The sequence below is a fragment of the Panthera tigris genome, chromosome B3 (assembly GCF_018350195.1).
Source record: "Panthera tigris isolate Pti1 chromosome B3, P.tigris_Pti1_mat1.1, whole genome shotgun sequence".
Lineage (NCBI taxonomy): Eukaryota > Metazoa > Chordata > Mammalia > Carnivora > Felidae > Panthera > Panthera tigris.
In genome coordinates, this window is record NC_056665.1 from 39,585,795 (window position 1) to 39,599,437 (window position 13,643).

Sequence of the window (13,643 nt, forward strand, 5' to 3'; positions counted from 1 at the left end):
GGGAGGGCCAGATGTTAGGTTAGAGCTTGGCAATGGCTGGAATAGGGCAGGCTTCATTTGAAGTGTGAAGAGCTAAAACTATTCTGCAGGTACCGGGAAGCCACTGAAGGAGGTGCATGTGAGAACAGTGGAGATACCAGTTGGGAGACTTTGTGTTCTGGGCAGTGGAGCCTCTGGAGTTGTGCAGTTTGGCTGAAATTAAGTGAGAGCTAATGAATTTACGTTTAGAAAGATAATACTGTGGCGTGTGGATTTGGAAAGGTAAGGGCATCCTGCAGTTCGAAGTCTACTGTGACATTCCTAAAGATGAGAGCCCAGAACAGGGCAGTGGCTGGGAATAGATAGGGTGGGGATCCATGCAAAAGATATTCAGGAGGTAGAATCAACAGTCTTTAGATATGGGAATAAAGGAAATGGAAGTGTCAAGAATGATCCCAGGTTTCTGAACTAGACTGCAGGGTGAAAGGTGATACTGTTGATTGAAAGAGAGAAAAGGATGCCTGGGTGGCTCAGTTGGTTGAATATACGACTCTTAATTTCAGCTCATGTCATAGTCTCATGGTTTGTGGGCTCAAGCCTCGTGTTGGACTCTGTGTTGACAGCACGGAGCCTGCTTGGGATCCTCTCTCCCTCCCTGCCACCTCAAAATAAATAAAACTTTAAAAAAAAATGAACAGAACAGAGGAGGAAGAGTAGGTTTGGGAAGACATCTTTTGTGCATTTCGAGTTTATGCCTATGAGATTTAAGTGGAGGTGCCTAGAGACAACTCCTGGAAGAGTTTTAGAGAGGGGGCAGAGTTGGATGTATAATTTTTAGTTATAAGCATATCACTGATAGTTAAAATGGTGAAAATGAGCATAAGCTTAGGTAGTGGTTTCACACATTTGATTTTTCGTATGCGTTAAAAAAAAAACAAAACTTGTTTAAAAATTGTTTCCTGGGCCCCACTTAAAGATGGGGTAGGACTGATTCAGTAGGTCTGAATTCTGGCCTAAGAACTTACAATTTTAATATAACCCAAGTGATAACAGTCCAGGTGATCCATAACCACACTTTAAGAAGGCCTACCCTCAGGAAGCTGTGTAGTTAAGGCAAAAAAGGAGCCAAGGACCAAACCCCTAGGAAGGACTAACTGGTGGGGACAGTGGAAAGGGCGCTGGCTAGTAAAGGAAAATGAGAAGGAATAGGCAGAAGGAAAAGGAGAAAACAGTGATGTCACAGAAACCAAAACAATAGAGAGTCAAGAAGAAGGTACATTGTCTCATACACATGTAAGATACATGACCTACATACTCTGTCTTATACATATGTGCATGCATATATGCACATATATGCCTAGAAAAGAGTTTGACTAAATATACACCCTAGATGCTAGACCAAGAGTCAACAAGCTTTTTCAGTGAAGGGCAAGATAATAAATATTTTAGACTTTGCAGGTCATGTGCTCTCTGTTATAACTCCTATTAACTCTGCCATTATAGCACAGTACATAAATGAATGGGAATGACATATTCCAATAAAATTTTCTTCATGGACACCAAAATTTAAACTTCATACAATTTTTGTGTGTCATGAAATATTATTTTGATTTCCCCCAGCTATTTAAAAATATAAAAACCATTTGTAACTCAAAAAGAAGGCCATAGTTGGCCAGCTCTTGATCCAGGATGCAGGGGCTGGTGTTTTAAAGCTTACACAGGGAAAGAGAATATGACTTTGCTTCCAAATAAGATAAAACTGAAAACTCTGAGTAAAGCTAGGAATGTGGAACGTCTACTCCCTTAGTGAGAGGATGACAAGAACCCATTGTTTCTACCTGCTTTACCAGATATTATAAAAATTAAAGTCTCCTGGGGTGCCTGGATGGCTCAGTCGAGTAGCTGACTCTTGGTTTTGGCTCAGGTTCATGGGTTTGAGCCCTGCATTGGGCTCTGCACTGGGCTCTGTGCTGACAGCGCAGAGCCTGCTTGGGATTTTCTCCCTCTCTCTCTGTCTCTCTCTCTCTCTCTCTGCTCTTCCTCCTCCAAGTAAATAAATAAATAAACAAATAAACTTAAAAAATTAAAAGTCTCATGAGTCATGCACCATGCAGATTGACACTCCCAATTCTGAAGTGGGGATCCCCAAAACCAAGCAATGCACTAACCCGTTTCTGAAGCAATGAAACCCATGGTTGCAACCTCCAGAGTTAATATAATGGCAACACAGGGCATAAAGACTTGTGCAGAAAAACCATCCTCGCTGAAGATGAGTTCCTGATTTAAAGAAAAGCCTTTAAATTATATGAGCATTATATCTCCTTTGAATGGAGACCAACAGGAAGATTAGGATTGCCACCTTGAGAACTTAATGTGAAAGAGGCCACAGAATGTTGTAAATGACTAAAGAGTTTTAGGAAGGAATGGAAATGAAGAGGAAAGAATCATTTGACGTCGACAGGACGTTTTTTGTGGCTTTGTTAAGAGTAGCTTCAGTCGTGGTTAGACAGGAGGCAAGTTGAGGAATGAGTGAGAGATGAGGAAACGAAGATGACAAGTTTGCCACAAGAGGAGAGAAGTAAGGCAGTAATTGGAGAGCACCGGGCGCAAGAAGCCATGTGTATGTGTTAGGGTGAAGAGATTGCTCACCTCCTGGTCTCTGTAGCATTCCTGAATTTATTCTCCCTTTTTGTTTGCACTGCTCTTGCCTTGGTCTGGTTTTCTTTTACCTTTCATTTAGATCAAAGGTCGGCTAACCAATGCCTGCTGGCCACACTAGCCCACTGCTTGTTTTGTAAATAAAGTTCTACTCTAAAGGTTTATTACATGGTCACATGCATTAATTGATGTTTATCGAGGACTGCTTTCCTGCTTCAGTGGCAGAGTTGAGTGGTTACAACAGAGACCATATAACCCACAGACTGTAAAATATTTACTGCCTGCCTTTTTGCAGGAAAAGTTTGTCAACCCCTGACCTAGACTTGTGACATTCTCACGCAGATACTTGTCGATGATCTAAGATGTAGCATTTAAGTTCCTTTCTAATCTAGTTTCCAATCTAGTCGTGCTTGGTTTGTTACACATGTTCTTTATTCAAATTGAACTGCTTTTTACTTTGCCCCATATTCATTTTTTTCTCTCTCAGGGTCTGTTCTCTTCAAATGAAGATAATAAGAGCTAACATTTTGTTGAATTTAACTTTGTACCAGGCACTCTGCTAGACAATGAAGTGCGTAATCTCCTTTAATTCTCGTGACAGTCTTATGAGGTTAGAATTGCCATTATGACAGCAAGTAATAATTGATAATAAAACTTACCTTAGTGGGTTGTTGAGAGAATTTATTGAGAGAATGTGCATAAAGCGACTGACACACAATAGATATATAAATGGTAGATCCTGCTGTTTTTATTGTTTTCTTTTCCTTTTTTTAAAGTATAATGTACACTGTTAGTTTCAGGTGTACAATATAATGATTCAACAATTACATTACTCAGTGCTCATCATGATAAGTGTACTCTTAGTTCCCTTTATCTATTTCACCCATCCTCCCACCCATCTCCTATCTGGCAACCACCAGTTCTCTGTATTTAAGAGTCTGGGCTTTTTTGTTTTGCCTTTTTCTTTGTTCATTTGTTTCTGAAATTCCACACATGAGTGAAATCATATGGTGTTTGTCTTTCTCTGACTTATTTCACTTAGCATTATACCCTCTAGGTTCATCCATGTTGTTGCAGATGGCAAGATCTTTCTTTTTTATGGCTGAATAATAGTCCCTTGTGTGTGTGTATATATATATCACGTCTTCTTTATCCATTCATCTATCAAAGGACGTGAGTTGCTTCCATATCTTGGCTATTGTAAATAATGCTGCAAAAAACACAGGGGTACATATATCTTTTCAAATTAGCGTTTTCATTCTCTTTGGGTGAATACCGTAGTGGAATTGATGGATCATATGATAATTCTGTTTTTAGTTTTTTGAGGAACCTGCATACTGTTTTCCACAGTGGCTGCACTAATTTGTATTCCCACTAGCATTGCCCAAGGGTTTCTTTTTCTCCACATCCTAGCCAGCACTTGTTATTTTGTGTGTGTGTGTTAATTTTTTTTTTTTTTTATTGTAGACATTCTGACAGGTACAGAGTCAGCATATATAGCTGACTATATATATAGCATTGTGGTTCTTATTTGCGTTTCCCTGATGATTAGTGATAATGAGCATCTTTTCATGTGCCTGTTGGGCAGTTGTATGTCTTATTTGGAAAATTGTCTGTTCAAGTCCTCTGCCCATTTTTTAATTGGATTATTTGTTTTTCTGGTATTGCATTGTATAAGTTTTTTATATATTTTTAATATTAACCCCTTATCAGATATATCATTTGCAAATACCTTCTCTCATTCAGTAGGTTGCCTTTTTGTTTTGTTGATAGTTTCCTTTTCCATGCAAAAAGCTTTTTATTTTGGTGTACTCCCAATAGCTTAGTTTTGTTTTTGTTTACCTTGCCTGAGGAGACATACCTAGAAAAATATTTCTATGGCCTATGTCAAAGAAGTTGTTTTTATTTATTTATTTATTTATTTATTTATTTATTTATAGTCACAGCAAGGCATGCAGAACAATACCATTGTTTATGCCTTTCCCTCCTACTTCTCATTCTGTTCCTAGAAACAACCACTAACAACTTATAATTTGGGGATGGGTTTTTTTTTTTTTATATATACATTTCTAATTAATATACATATATAATTATTTCTTAACTTTTTTTTTTTTCATTTTAAATGTCATATTTTTGACTTTTTAAGGTTCACTACTTAGCTCTCTTATCAGCACCATCCCAACCCACCCCTCCAAGAAGCACATTTTCCCTTTCTGTATCCTTCCAGTGCGGTTATAGTGTTCTTGGTTGTTCCAGTGTGGTTATAGTGTTCTTGATTGTCCTTGTTAGACAATGTGTTAATTACACCTAAGCCATGTGGTGTATACCAAGTTACATTTTGTTTTGCAATTCCTTGTTCTCTGCCCCACTTTTTTTTTTTTTCTAGCAGGCAAAATAAATGTGCAGGTGACCCTTGAATAATATGGGGGTTATAGCTTTTAACTCCTCCAAAACTTAACTATTAAGAGCCTACTAATGACTAGAAGCGTTACTGATAACAAACAGTTAACACATATTTTGTATGTGTACTATATAATGTATTCTAGAGAAAAGAAAATGTTATTAAGAAAACCCTCAGGAAGAGAAAATACACTTACAGTACTTGTATTTATGGAAGAAATTCTGTGTGTAAGTGGACCCATTTCAACCCATGTTGTTCGGAGGTCAGCTGTATCCTAACATGAAAAGCAAAGCAATAATCAGAGAGATACTCCGATCTCTGAGGTTGCTCAGAGACTTCAGGAAATAACTGGGCAAGTAGGCTTTGGGGGCAGCCAGTGGCAGATGAGAGCAGTCCTCCCTCAGGGTTCTCATGGCCTTCCTCTCTACTTAGTTTTTCTTTGCTCCTTTTTTTGTGTACTTACTGCTAATTCCTACTTTCCTACCTTCCAGCTACATTCTTCCAGTATGTATTTTTGTCAGTTTTCTTTTTTATTCCCCTTAGTATAATTTCCCTTCCTCTTGTTTCATAAAGTGAATTGGTTGTTCTCGAGGCCTGTTGGAGAGCGGTCAGCCTTCCCATCTCTCCTCTGGCTCTCCTGTTTCATGACTCCTCCTGAGAAAAGGATACATGGGAAGTAGATGTTTGAAACCTTGCCTATTTGGCAATGTTCGTATTTCATCCCTTACACTCAGTTGATGGTTTTGTTGGAGTTATGGGTTTGGAATCACTTTCCCTTAGAGTTTTGAAGCATAGCTCTATTTTTCCTTTCTGGCTTCTAGTGTTGCTGTTAAGAGTCTGGTGCCATGCTGTCAGGGCTTTGATGCTCTGTTTTCTCTGCACTCCTGGAGGTGCTTCTTTGTGTCCCTTGTGTTCTGGATTTTCAGAATGATGTCCTTAGTTGTTGGTCTCCTCATTCATAGTGCTGGGCATTCAGTGGGCCCTTCCATCTAGCAATTCATGTTCTTCAGTTCTGGAAACATGAATTATGTCTTTGATTTTCCCCTCTCCGTATTCTCTCTTCTCCCTTTCTAGAACATCTGTTTATGATTTTTGTGTACAATTTTCTTCCACCCATTTTTCCATTTTTTTCTAATTCCTGTAAGTTATCTTCAGTTTTACCTTGCAACTGTCTTTTTTTTTTTTTTTTTTTGGTTAATTCTGCTATCATATTTCTTATTTCTGAGAGTCTCCTGTTCTTTATTCATAAATGCAGTATTTTCTGTCTGCCAAGCCAGTTATCACATAAAGTCCCCAAACAATTAGAGGCAGTACAAGATAGACTTCAATCAGGTGTTGAAATGTTTGGTACTGATACTGGGCGCTATAGTAGAAAAGGGTCTAGAGAAAGTACCGTGTGCCAGGAAAACTTGGGACAGATCATGGAGAAGGTGGGATAGGATCAGGACCTAGAGTGTAAGTTTATGCGAGGAACAGTGGTGTTCAGTGGTAGAAAACCTGTTGCTTTTGCAGCCAGGCCCAGCTGGGTCACTGTGAAACCCGTGAAGGTCCAACCTGTCTAACCCTCAGTTTCCTCATCTTTAATGGGACTGATAATATCTACCCTGTAGGGTTGCTCTAAGGAGAGAAGGTCTATATGTAAAATGTTTGACACATAGTTGGAATTTAATAAATATTCTTTATTCTGTAAGTTCCTTGAATCCAGAAAAATATCTTCTCCGGTCACATTAGCAGGTGCTTGCTACATGGTGGGTCGACCATATAGCTCATGAGTGAATAAGTGAGTAAGGGAATAAATGAATGAGGAAAGGGGAGCACCCCAGGCAGAGGAAATAACAGAAATAGTGGCAGAGAAGTTGGAAATAAACATGTTACATGGAAAAAGACTGCTGGGACCTTGGCCTGGCTAAAAAAGTGTGTGTGTGTGTGTGTGTGTGTGTGTGTGTGTGTGTGTGTGTGTGTGTATATGTGTATGTATATATATATGTATATATGTGTGTATATATATATATACATACACACATATATATACATACATACATACACATACATACATATATACATACATACATACAAGTATTTACGGAAATAGGTCTGGAAAGCTGGACCAGTACTTCTGGAGGGGCTGGGAGGAGAAGGGACTGACAGGAGTTGTGGAGCCAGTATAAAACATTAAATTAATGACCAGATTGGGGTTAGAGAGCTTCTCACTCAGAGAAACTAGGCTAATTCCAGTTTCCAACATGAACATTTGGGCAAGGGAGTTAAACTCCCTGAACTTGGAGAAATGATCCCTGCTCTGTCTACCCCAGAAGGTGGTAATAATCAGCATAAAATGAGCCAGTAGATGTAAGTATGCTTTGTAAGTTTGTGGTAAAGTTTCATTGGCTCAGGAAGCAAATAGAAAAACAGAAATCCTTGTTTATTCACATGACTGAAAAACAACCTGGCTTTTAATCTTTGGAAACAAGAACTAATAAACTATGATGACCTGGGGTATGTTTCACCAAAAAATATTTTTTATGCTCTTTCTTTAATTTGGCTATATGTAATTTTCCTTTGGAATTTTCTCAGTGCCTAGACTGATGTCCAACCCACGAGCCATTAGATACTTGAGGATATTTAAATTTAATGAAGATAGTAAAATTTAAAATTCAGTTCCTCACTCTAGCCACAAGTCAAGTGTCCAATGGCCGTGTGGTCTAGTGACTGCCATTTGATCATTGTAGTAAATTCTGTTGGAGAGTGCTGGGCTTGACTATATAGAATTGTACTATGTATTTTTATATATTTTTTAAATACGTGCTTCAGTATTGTTGCATGTATTTGTAGTATTCTCTCTGAACTCAATTTATAAAGCAGATAAGTGAAGCTTGTCTCTTTGAAAACATTAAGCTGTTTTGTTTTGTTTTTTTACCTACATGGGCCTCAGTTGATTGTTTATAGACTTCTACATCAGTGGCTTTCTATTGCAAACAGATTCCCTAACCTGAGGGAAGTTAATAGATTTTCTTAATTAGGGAAGTAACAGGATGTAGAAGATTGAATGATTCAAAGAGCTTTTAGCCTAATTGGAAATGTAATTGTATGTTTTGCCAGATATCATTTTAACAATGTCTTTTTCTTTTAAGATGCTAAAGAAAACCCTTATGGTGAAGATGACAATAAGAGCCCATTCCCCCTGCAGCCCAAAAACAAACGCAGTTATGCCCAGAATGTGACTGTCTGGATCAAACCCAGTGGCCTACAGGTAATACTACCATTCAAGTTGCTTTCCACTGGGGACAGGAGGAGGGATTCTGGCAAGCAGGCAGACCTTTGATTTGATTTTCCTTTCCTTTGGTACTTAGTAATTCATTTACTTCTAATGTTTGTCATTATTTCCAAAAAAGAATTGAGGTGGCCTACAGTAAAACACGTATGCAGCAAAATCACTTCTTAGAAAATTTAGAGCAGTAAAAAACCTAGAGGAAGAGGAGAGAGAATTGTGCCAGGAACCCAAGGCAAATGATAATTATATTTGAGCAATTTGGCTCTGAGCTTCCTGCTACCAAGGTCAAAAAAGCAACATGTAGGATTATATGGTTTTTCTGGTCTGATAAAAGGAAGCATGTCGGTTCTAGAGAGATACATTTTCCTGGCATTGAATTTCAGTGTAAAATTTTTGACATAGTGAGGCATTGACATAATGGGTTTTTATCTTTAACAACAGTTTTGAGAAAGATATAAAAATCTCTATGGGGTTATTTCTTCTGTCCCCACAGTAGAACCCAAGCAATGGCATTACACTTTAATTCTACAAACACACTTTCTTGGGAAGCTAAGATGATATTGTCACAAGGTATGTTGCTTTCAGGCAATGTACTCAGTGATGCTTCTCCTTCCACTGACATATAGTCCTTTCTGCCTGTTTTTAAAAATCATTTTTGAACCTTTTTTCTCATTTGAGCACCATCTTCTTTTTCTTTGTTCCTCCAATGAATTCAACCTAAGCCAAATGAGAAGAGGCAGTTAGGCCACCTGACAAGGGAAATAGCTTTGGCTGATGGCACAGTTTATTTTAGCCCCCTCTCCGTGGAGACTGGACATGTCCTGTCGTGGCTAAGAGGGTAGGGGTTTTGTTGGAAAATCAGGTTCTCTCTTTCCTGCCATCCTTGACCCCAGCACTCCCCTGTCACAAGGATTGCTGATTTTTTTCTTAAATTACTTTTTATATTTTGTTTTGGTCTGGTTGTATATATTTTTTAAGTTTATTTATTTTGAGAGAGAGAGAGAGCAGGCAGAGGAGGGGCAGAGAGAAAGTGGGAGAGAGAGAATCCCAAGCAGGCTACACGCTGTCAGTGTAGAGCCCGATGTGGGGCTCATACTCATGAAACTGTGAGATCATGACCTGAGCCAAAACCACTTAACCTAACTGAGCCACCCAGGCACCCTTGGGTGAATTTTTTAATTGTGAAATACACATAACATAAAAGTTATCATTTAAGCCATTTTAAAGTAAACCATTCAGTGGCATTTAGTACAACCATAATGTTATACAACCATCATCACTGTGCAGCTCTAGAACATTTTCATCACCCCAAAAGGTAACCCTGTACCCATTAAGCAAGTCACTCTATATTCCTGACTTCCCCCAGCCCATGACAACCACTAATCTGCTTTTTGTCTCTATGGATTTGCCTAGTCTAGATATTTCATATAAATAGCCTCATATAATGTGTGGGTTTTTGTGTTTGGCTTCCTTCACTTAGCTTAATGTTTTCAGTGTTCATATATCTTGTAGCATGTATCAGTACTTCATTTCTTTTGATGATGGCTACATTTATCCATTCATTCAGTTGACAAACATTTGAATTGTTTGCACCTTTTGACTATTGTGAATAATGCTCCTGTGAATATTTGTCAGAATTTGTTTTCTTTTGTTGCTGTGCTGTTGTCATAACTAAGAAATCATTACCAATCTAAGGTCATGAGAGTTTACCCCTGTGTTTTCTTCCAAGAATTTTGTAGTTTTTCCTCTTACACTTAGGTCTCTGAAGCAGTTTGAGTTAATTTTTTTGTATATGGTGTGAAGCAAGGGTCCAGCTTCATTCTTCTACATGTGGATATCCAGTTGTCCTGGCACCATTTGTTGAAGAGACTATTATTCTTCTCCCCCAGGTCCTGGTGCCCTGGCCAAAAAGCAGCTGGCCATAGATATATGAGTTTACTGGGTTTGTTTTTGTGAGACAAGTTCATTTCTGTCACCAAGGGGATTTATTATCAAACATTTTGAAGGAGGGAGGTGCTTTACTAATGTTGAACAGAATAGTGACATTAACTCACAAGAGATTCTCTGTTCCCATATTCATTTCTCTAAACATTTAGAGATATCCTTTTGTATTCTTACCCCTGTTACCACAGAATCCTTATGTTGAAATCTTTTTACCCTTGATAGACAGATGTACAGAAGATTTTAAGAAATGCAAGGAAACTACCTGAAAAAACACAGACATTCTATAAGGTAAGACTGTCAGAATTACAGTGGAAAAGGGTGGGCCCTGGGATGTGTGCCAAAAATAAATGGTTCACAGTAGTTATGAATGTGGGGTGGCAGAGTGAACATGGACAGGAATTAGAAATGTTTAGCTTATGCCTCAGTTTTTTCCTTGATAAAGTCAATAGAAATGATAGGTCCACTGCTGATCCAAAATCTAAGAAGTGGATGTGTTTAAATGGCCTGGTTCTGTGCAGAAGGGCTCCTCCGTATTGGTGCTGCTGTGAATGGCTGAGGGAAGGAGTTGAAAGAACCTGTGGGTCAAAGCCCTTAACCCCTGTCACCACTCTCCTGTGAGTATCCAGCCAAAGCCCAGGCAGCCAGGATGACTTCCTGGGATGGTGATCTCCCAAAGCATTCTTACTGTACCAGAGAAGCTGCTCTCAGGAATGACTATTAACATTGCACTTTTATGAGTTGCAAAAGGACGGCCCTCTGGAATCCTGTCTAGCTGAATCCAGAACAGTTGGTGGAGGGGATAAAGTTACAAGGAGGGGAGTTGAGGGCGTAATTTAAGTACACTCCTTGTTTCTCCCCTGTCCATCTGGTGTTTGGCCAAAATTAAATTAAGTGGCAGTGTGAGGTATGCCGTGTTGTCACTTGTAGCCTAGCTACTAATATATTATGGTGCACATAACGTACCCCAGGCTAGCATCTCTTCCCGGAGAATATACGTGCTACTCTGTCTGGGTGTTATCTCATTACCTTCATGTCACTGGTGTCTTCAAACCTAATTGTGGCAAGGAAGAGCAACCTTAATCAGAGTTCAAACAGCTGCTCAGTCCGCCATGCCCTCCCTCCCCATGAAGCTGAGCTCACACAGGCCCTTGATGACCACTATTTGGCTATAGTCCCTTTCTCCCCTACACACGATTGTCGGCTGTCTATCCAGATGGCACACTTTACTTTCACCTTCTTCTGAACTTTTCACCCATTCACAGATGATAGTAGAGAGGTGGTCAGAAAGCCCACTTCTTTTCTGGTTTTATATAATCCCACATACCAGATGTGGAAGGGCCTCTTTTTGTTGGGCAAGAGTCGGCCCCTCCTGTGGGCAAGGACGAGGTCATCCTTCTTATTTTATAAATGAGACCACTGAGACCTGGAGAGGCTACACAGCTTGCCTAGATTGCACTGCTAAGTGGTTTTAGAGGAACTTTGTATTTCTCTTGTTTCCATCCACTGCCCGGCCCTTCTTTTTATGGCAGTCTCTCAGGTCAGACTTCTTGAATCCCCCAGAGCCTCCTCTAAGCGTGTTGTTGTTCGGCCTGAGGCCCATCCAGAGAGGAGGCACCAGAGGGTTCAGAGCCCTCTGAGGTTTGAGGCATGCCTTTTCCATACCTGAGTAACAGGGGAAAGGTAATCCTCCTGAGAGTTACAAGTGGATGGTGTGTGACAAGGGTCTCTTCATGTTTGGTGTAAGCACTCAGTCTGCCAGCTTTCTGATTGCCTGTAGAGGACCTGGTTGTGTCATCACATTCTCTGGTTGTTGGCATCTCTGTATGAGCATTTGTTCTCCTATAAAAATGCTCACTTAAGTTCGGAGATCAAGGAAAACTTATTCTAAGCTGAGCGTTTAGAAAGTACATGATAAGGAAAATGCATTTCAGGAACATTGGTTTTTTTGTTTTTGTTTTCTTTTTAATCTTGTTTCAGGAGCTAAACCGTTTACGAAAGGCCGCCCTGGCATTTGGTTTCCTGGACCTGCTTAAAGGGGTGGCTGACATGCTGGAAAGGGAGTGCACACTGCTGCCCGACACAGCGCACCCAGACGCTGCATTCCAGTTGACCCATGCTGCCCAGCAACTCAAGCTCGCCAGTACTGGCACCTCCGAGTATGCTGGGTATGAGCACAACATCACACCTTTGCACACAGACTTCTCCGGAAGCAGCACCGAAAGAATGTAAAGCCGACTTTGGGAGCCTTCCTTCTTTTGTCATTCCAGGTGAAAATGATTTAGGGTAAAAACTTTTTAGTTTGTTCACCTCTGCAGGAGCCACCCGAAGAACTCCGAGGCTGTCTCAGAAGCACCACTTGCTGGTTTCAGTGACTCTGCTAGAGTCTGAGGGAGGTTCCGAAGAGTGGCTGCCAGTTTGGGCTTTGACTTTAGCTTTTGGGGGCTGAGTCTTTAAGCCCAAAAAAACGCTGTTGCTCCCACAATGGGCACATCTCAGAAACTTAAAGGACTGTTGAGCACAGAGCTCTCTCCCACTTCCTCAGGAAATCTAACCAGCAAGGGCTCTCCAGCTTCCTGAAAGGCACCTTTTTCCTCTCCTCTCTCAACCATAAGGACACTTTCAGGCTCCTGTCCTTAGAATGAGTAGCCCAGACTGTCTGGGGCTTGCTGAATACAAGCCCAACACCTAATTAAGCTTCAGAACTTTCCTTAGAACTTGGGCAAAAACTTGGTGGCAACCCTTTGGTGCTTTTGGTATGTCTTGAGATACAGACTTTTAAGCGGCAACCGTAAATGTATAAAATGATTCCTGTTTCTTCAAGTTTTTTTTTTTTTTAATGAAAATAAAATACTTGATTTTCTATGAAATGGATTCACTGGGAAGCTAATGGGTCTTTGCCTTTTGGTCTGTCCTACCACCTGTGTATAATTTCGGCTTCCTAAGCGGCACAGGTTCATAAGTCCCCAGAGTTCCTTGGGTTCCATATGGACTTCCTTGTTTCTGACATTGGTTAGGTCTCTGCCTAAGCCAGGTTCCACCCGTGGATTCTGACGGATCACTGTGGTCAGTTACAGTACCTTTTCATTAGCTAGCTTCATGATATTAGGCAAGTCACATAACTTCACTAAGCTTTGTTTATGTCATCGATACTTTTCAAATTGTTCTGTGGACTTCCTAAGGTATTACTCCCTCCCTCGGGCTTTAACCCGAGCAACCATTTTAACATGCTATATAATGTTTTCCCTGAACAAAGGACTTATCATTAACAACTTGAAAACCTATCAGACTAAATGATCTTTAAACACAAGTTATTAGGATTTTGATTGTAAATGTTTAATAGAAATACACAATCTTTTGCTTTCTCAGACAGCAATAAAGGAGTTTTAACAA

General features: G+C 39.9%; 1 protein-coding gene across 4 annotated transcripts in view; it reads left to right on the forward strand.

The window, feature by feature from the left end:
* The window catches only part of INTS14 (integrator complex subunit 14), a 31,165-nt gene extending 17,534 nt beyond the window's left edge, over positions 1–13,631 (forward strand). For all 4 annotated transcript variants that reach the window (XM_042988609.1, XM_042988610.1, XM_007084522.3 and 1 more), the window contains exons 10-12: positions 8,170–8,288; positions 10,476–10,541; positions 12,231–13,631. In XM_042988609.1, the coding sequence (XP_042844543.1) occupies positions 8,170–8,288; positions 10,476–10,541; positions 12,231–12,482 (437 nt within the window). In that variant the 3' untranslated portion in view covers positions 12,483–13,631. The remainder of the gene's footprint in view (positions 1–8,169; positions 8,289–10,475; positions 10,542–12,230) is intronic.
* Positions 13,632–13,643: the final 12 nt, after the last annotated feature.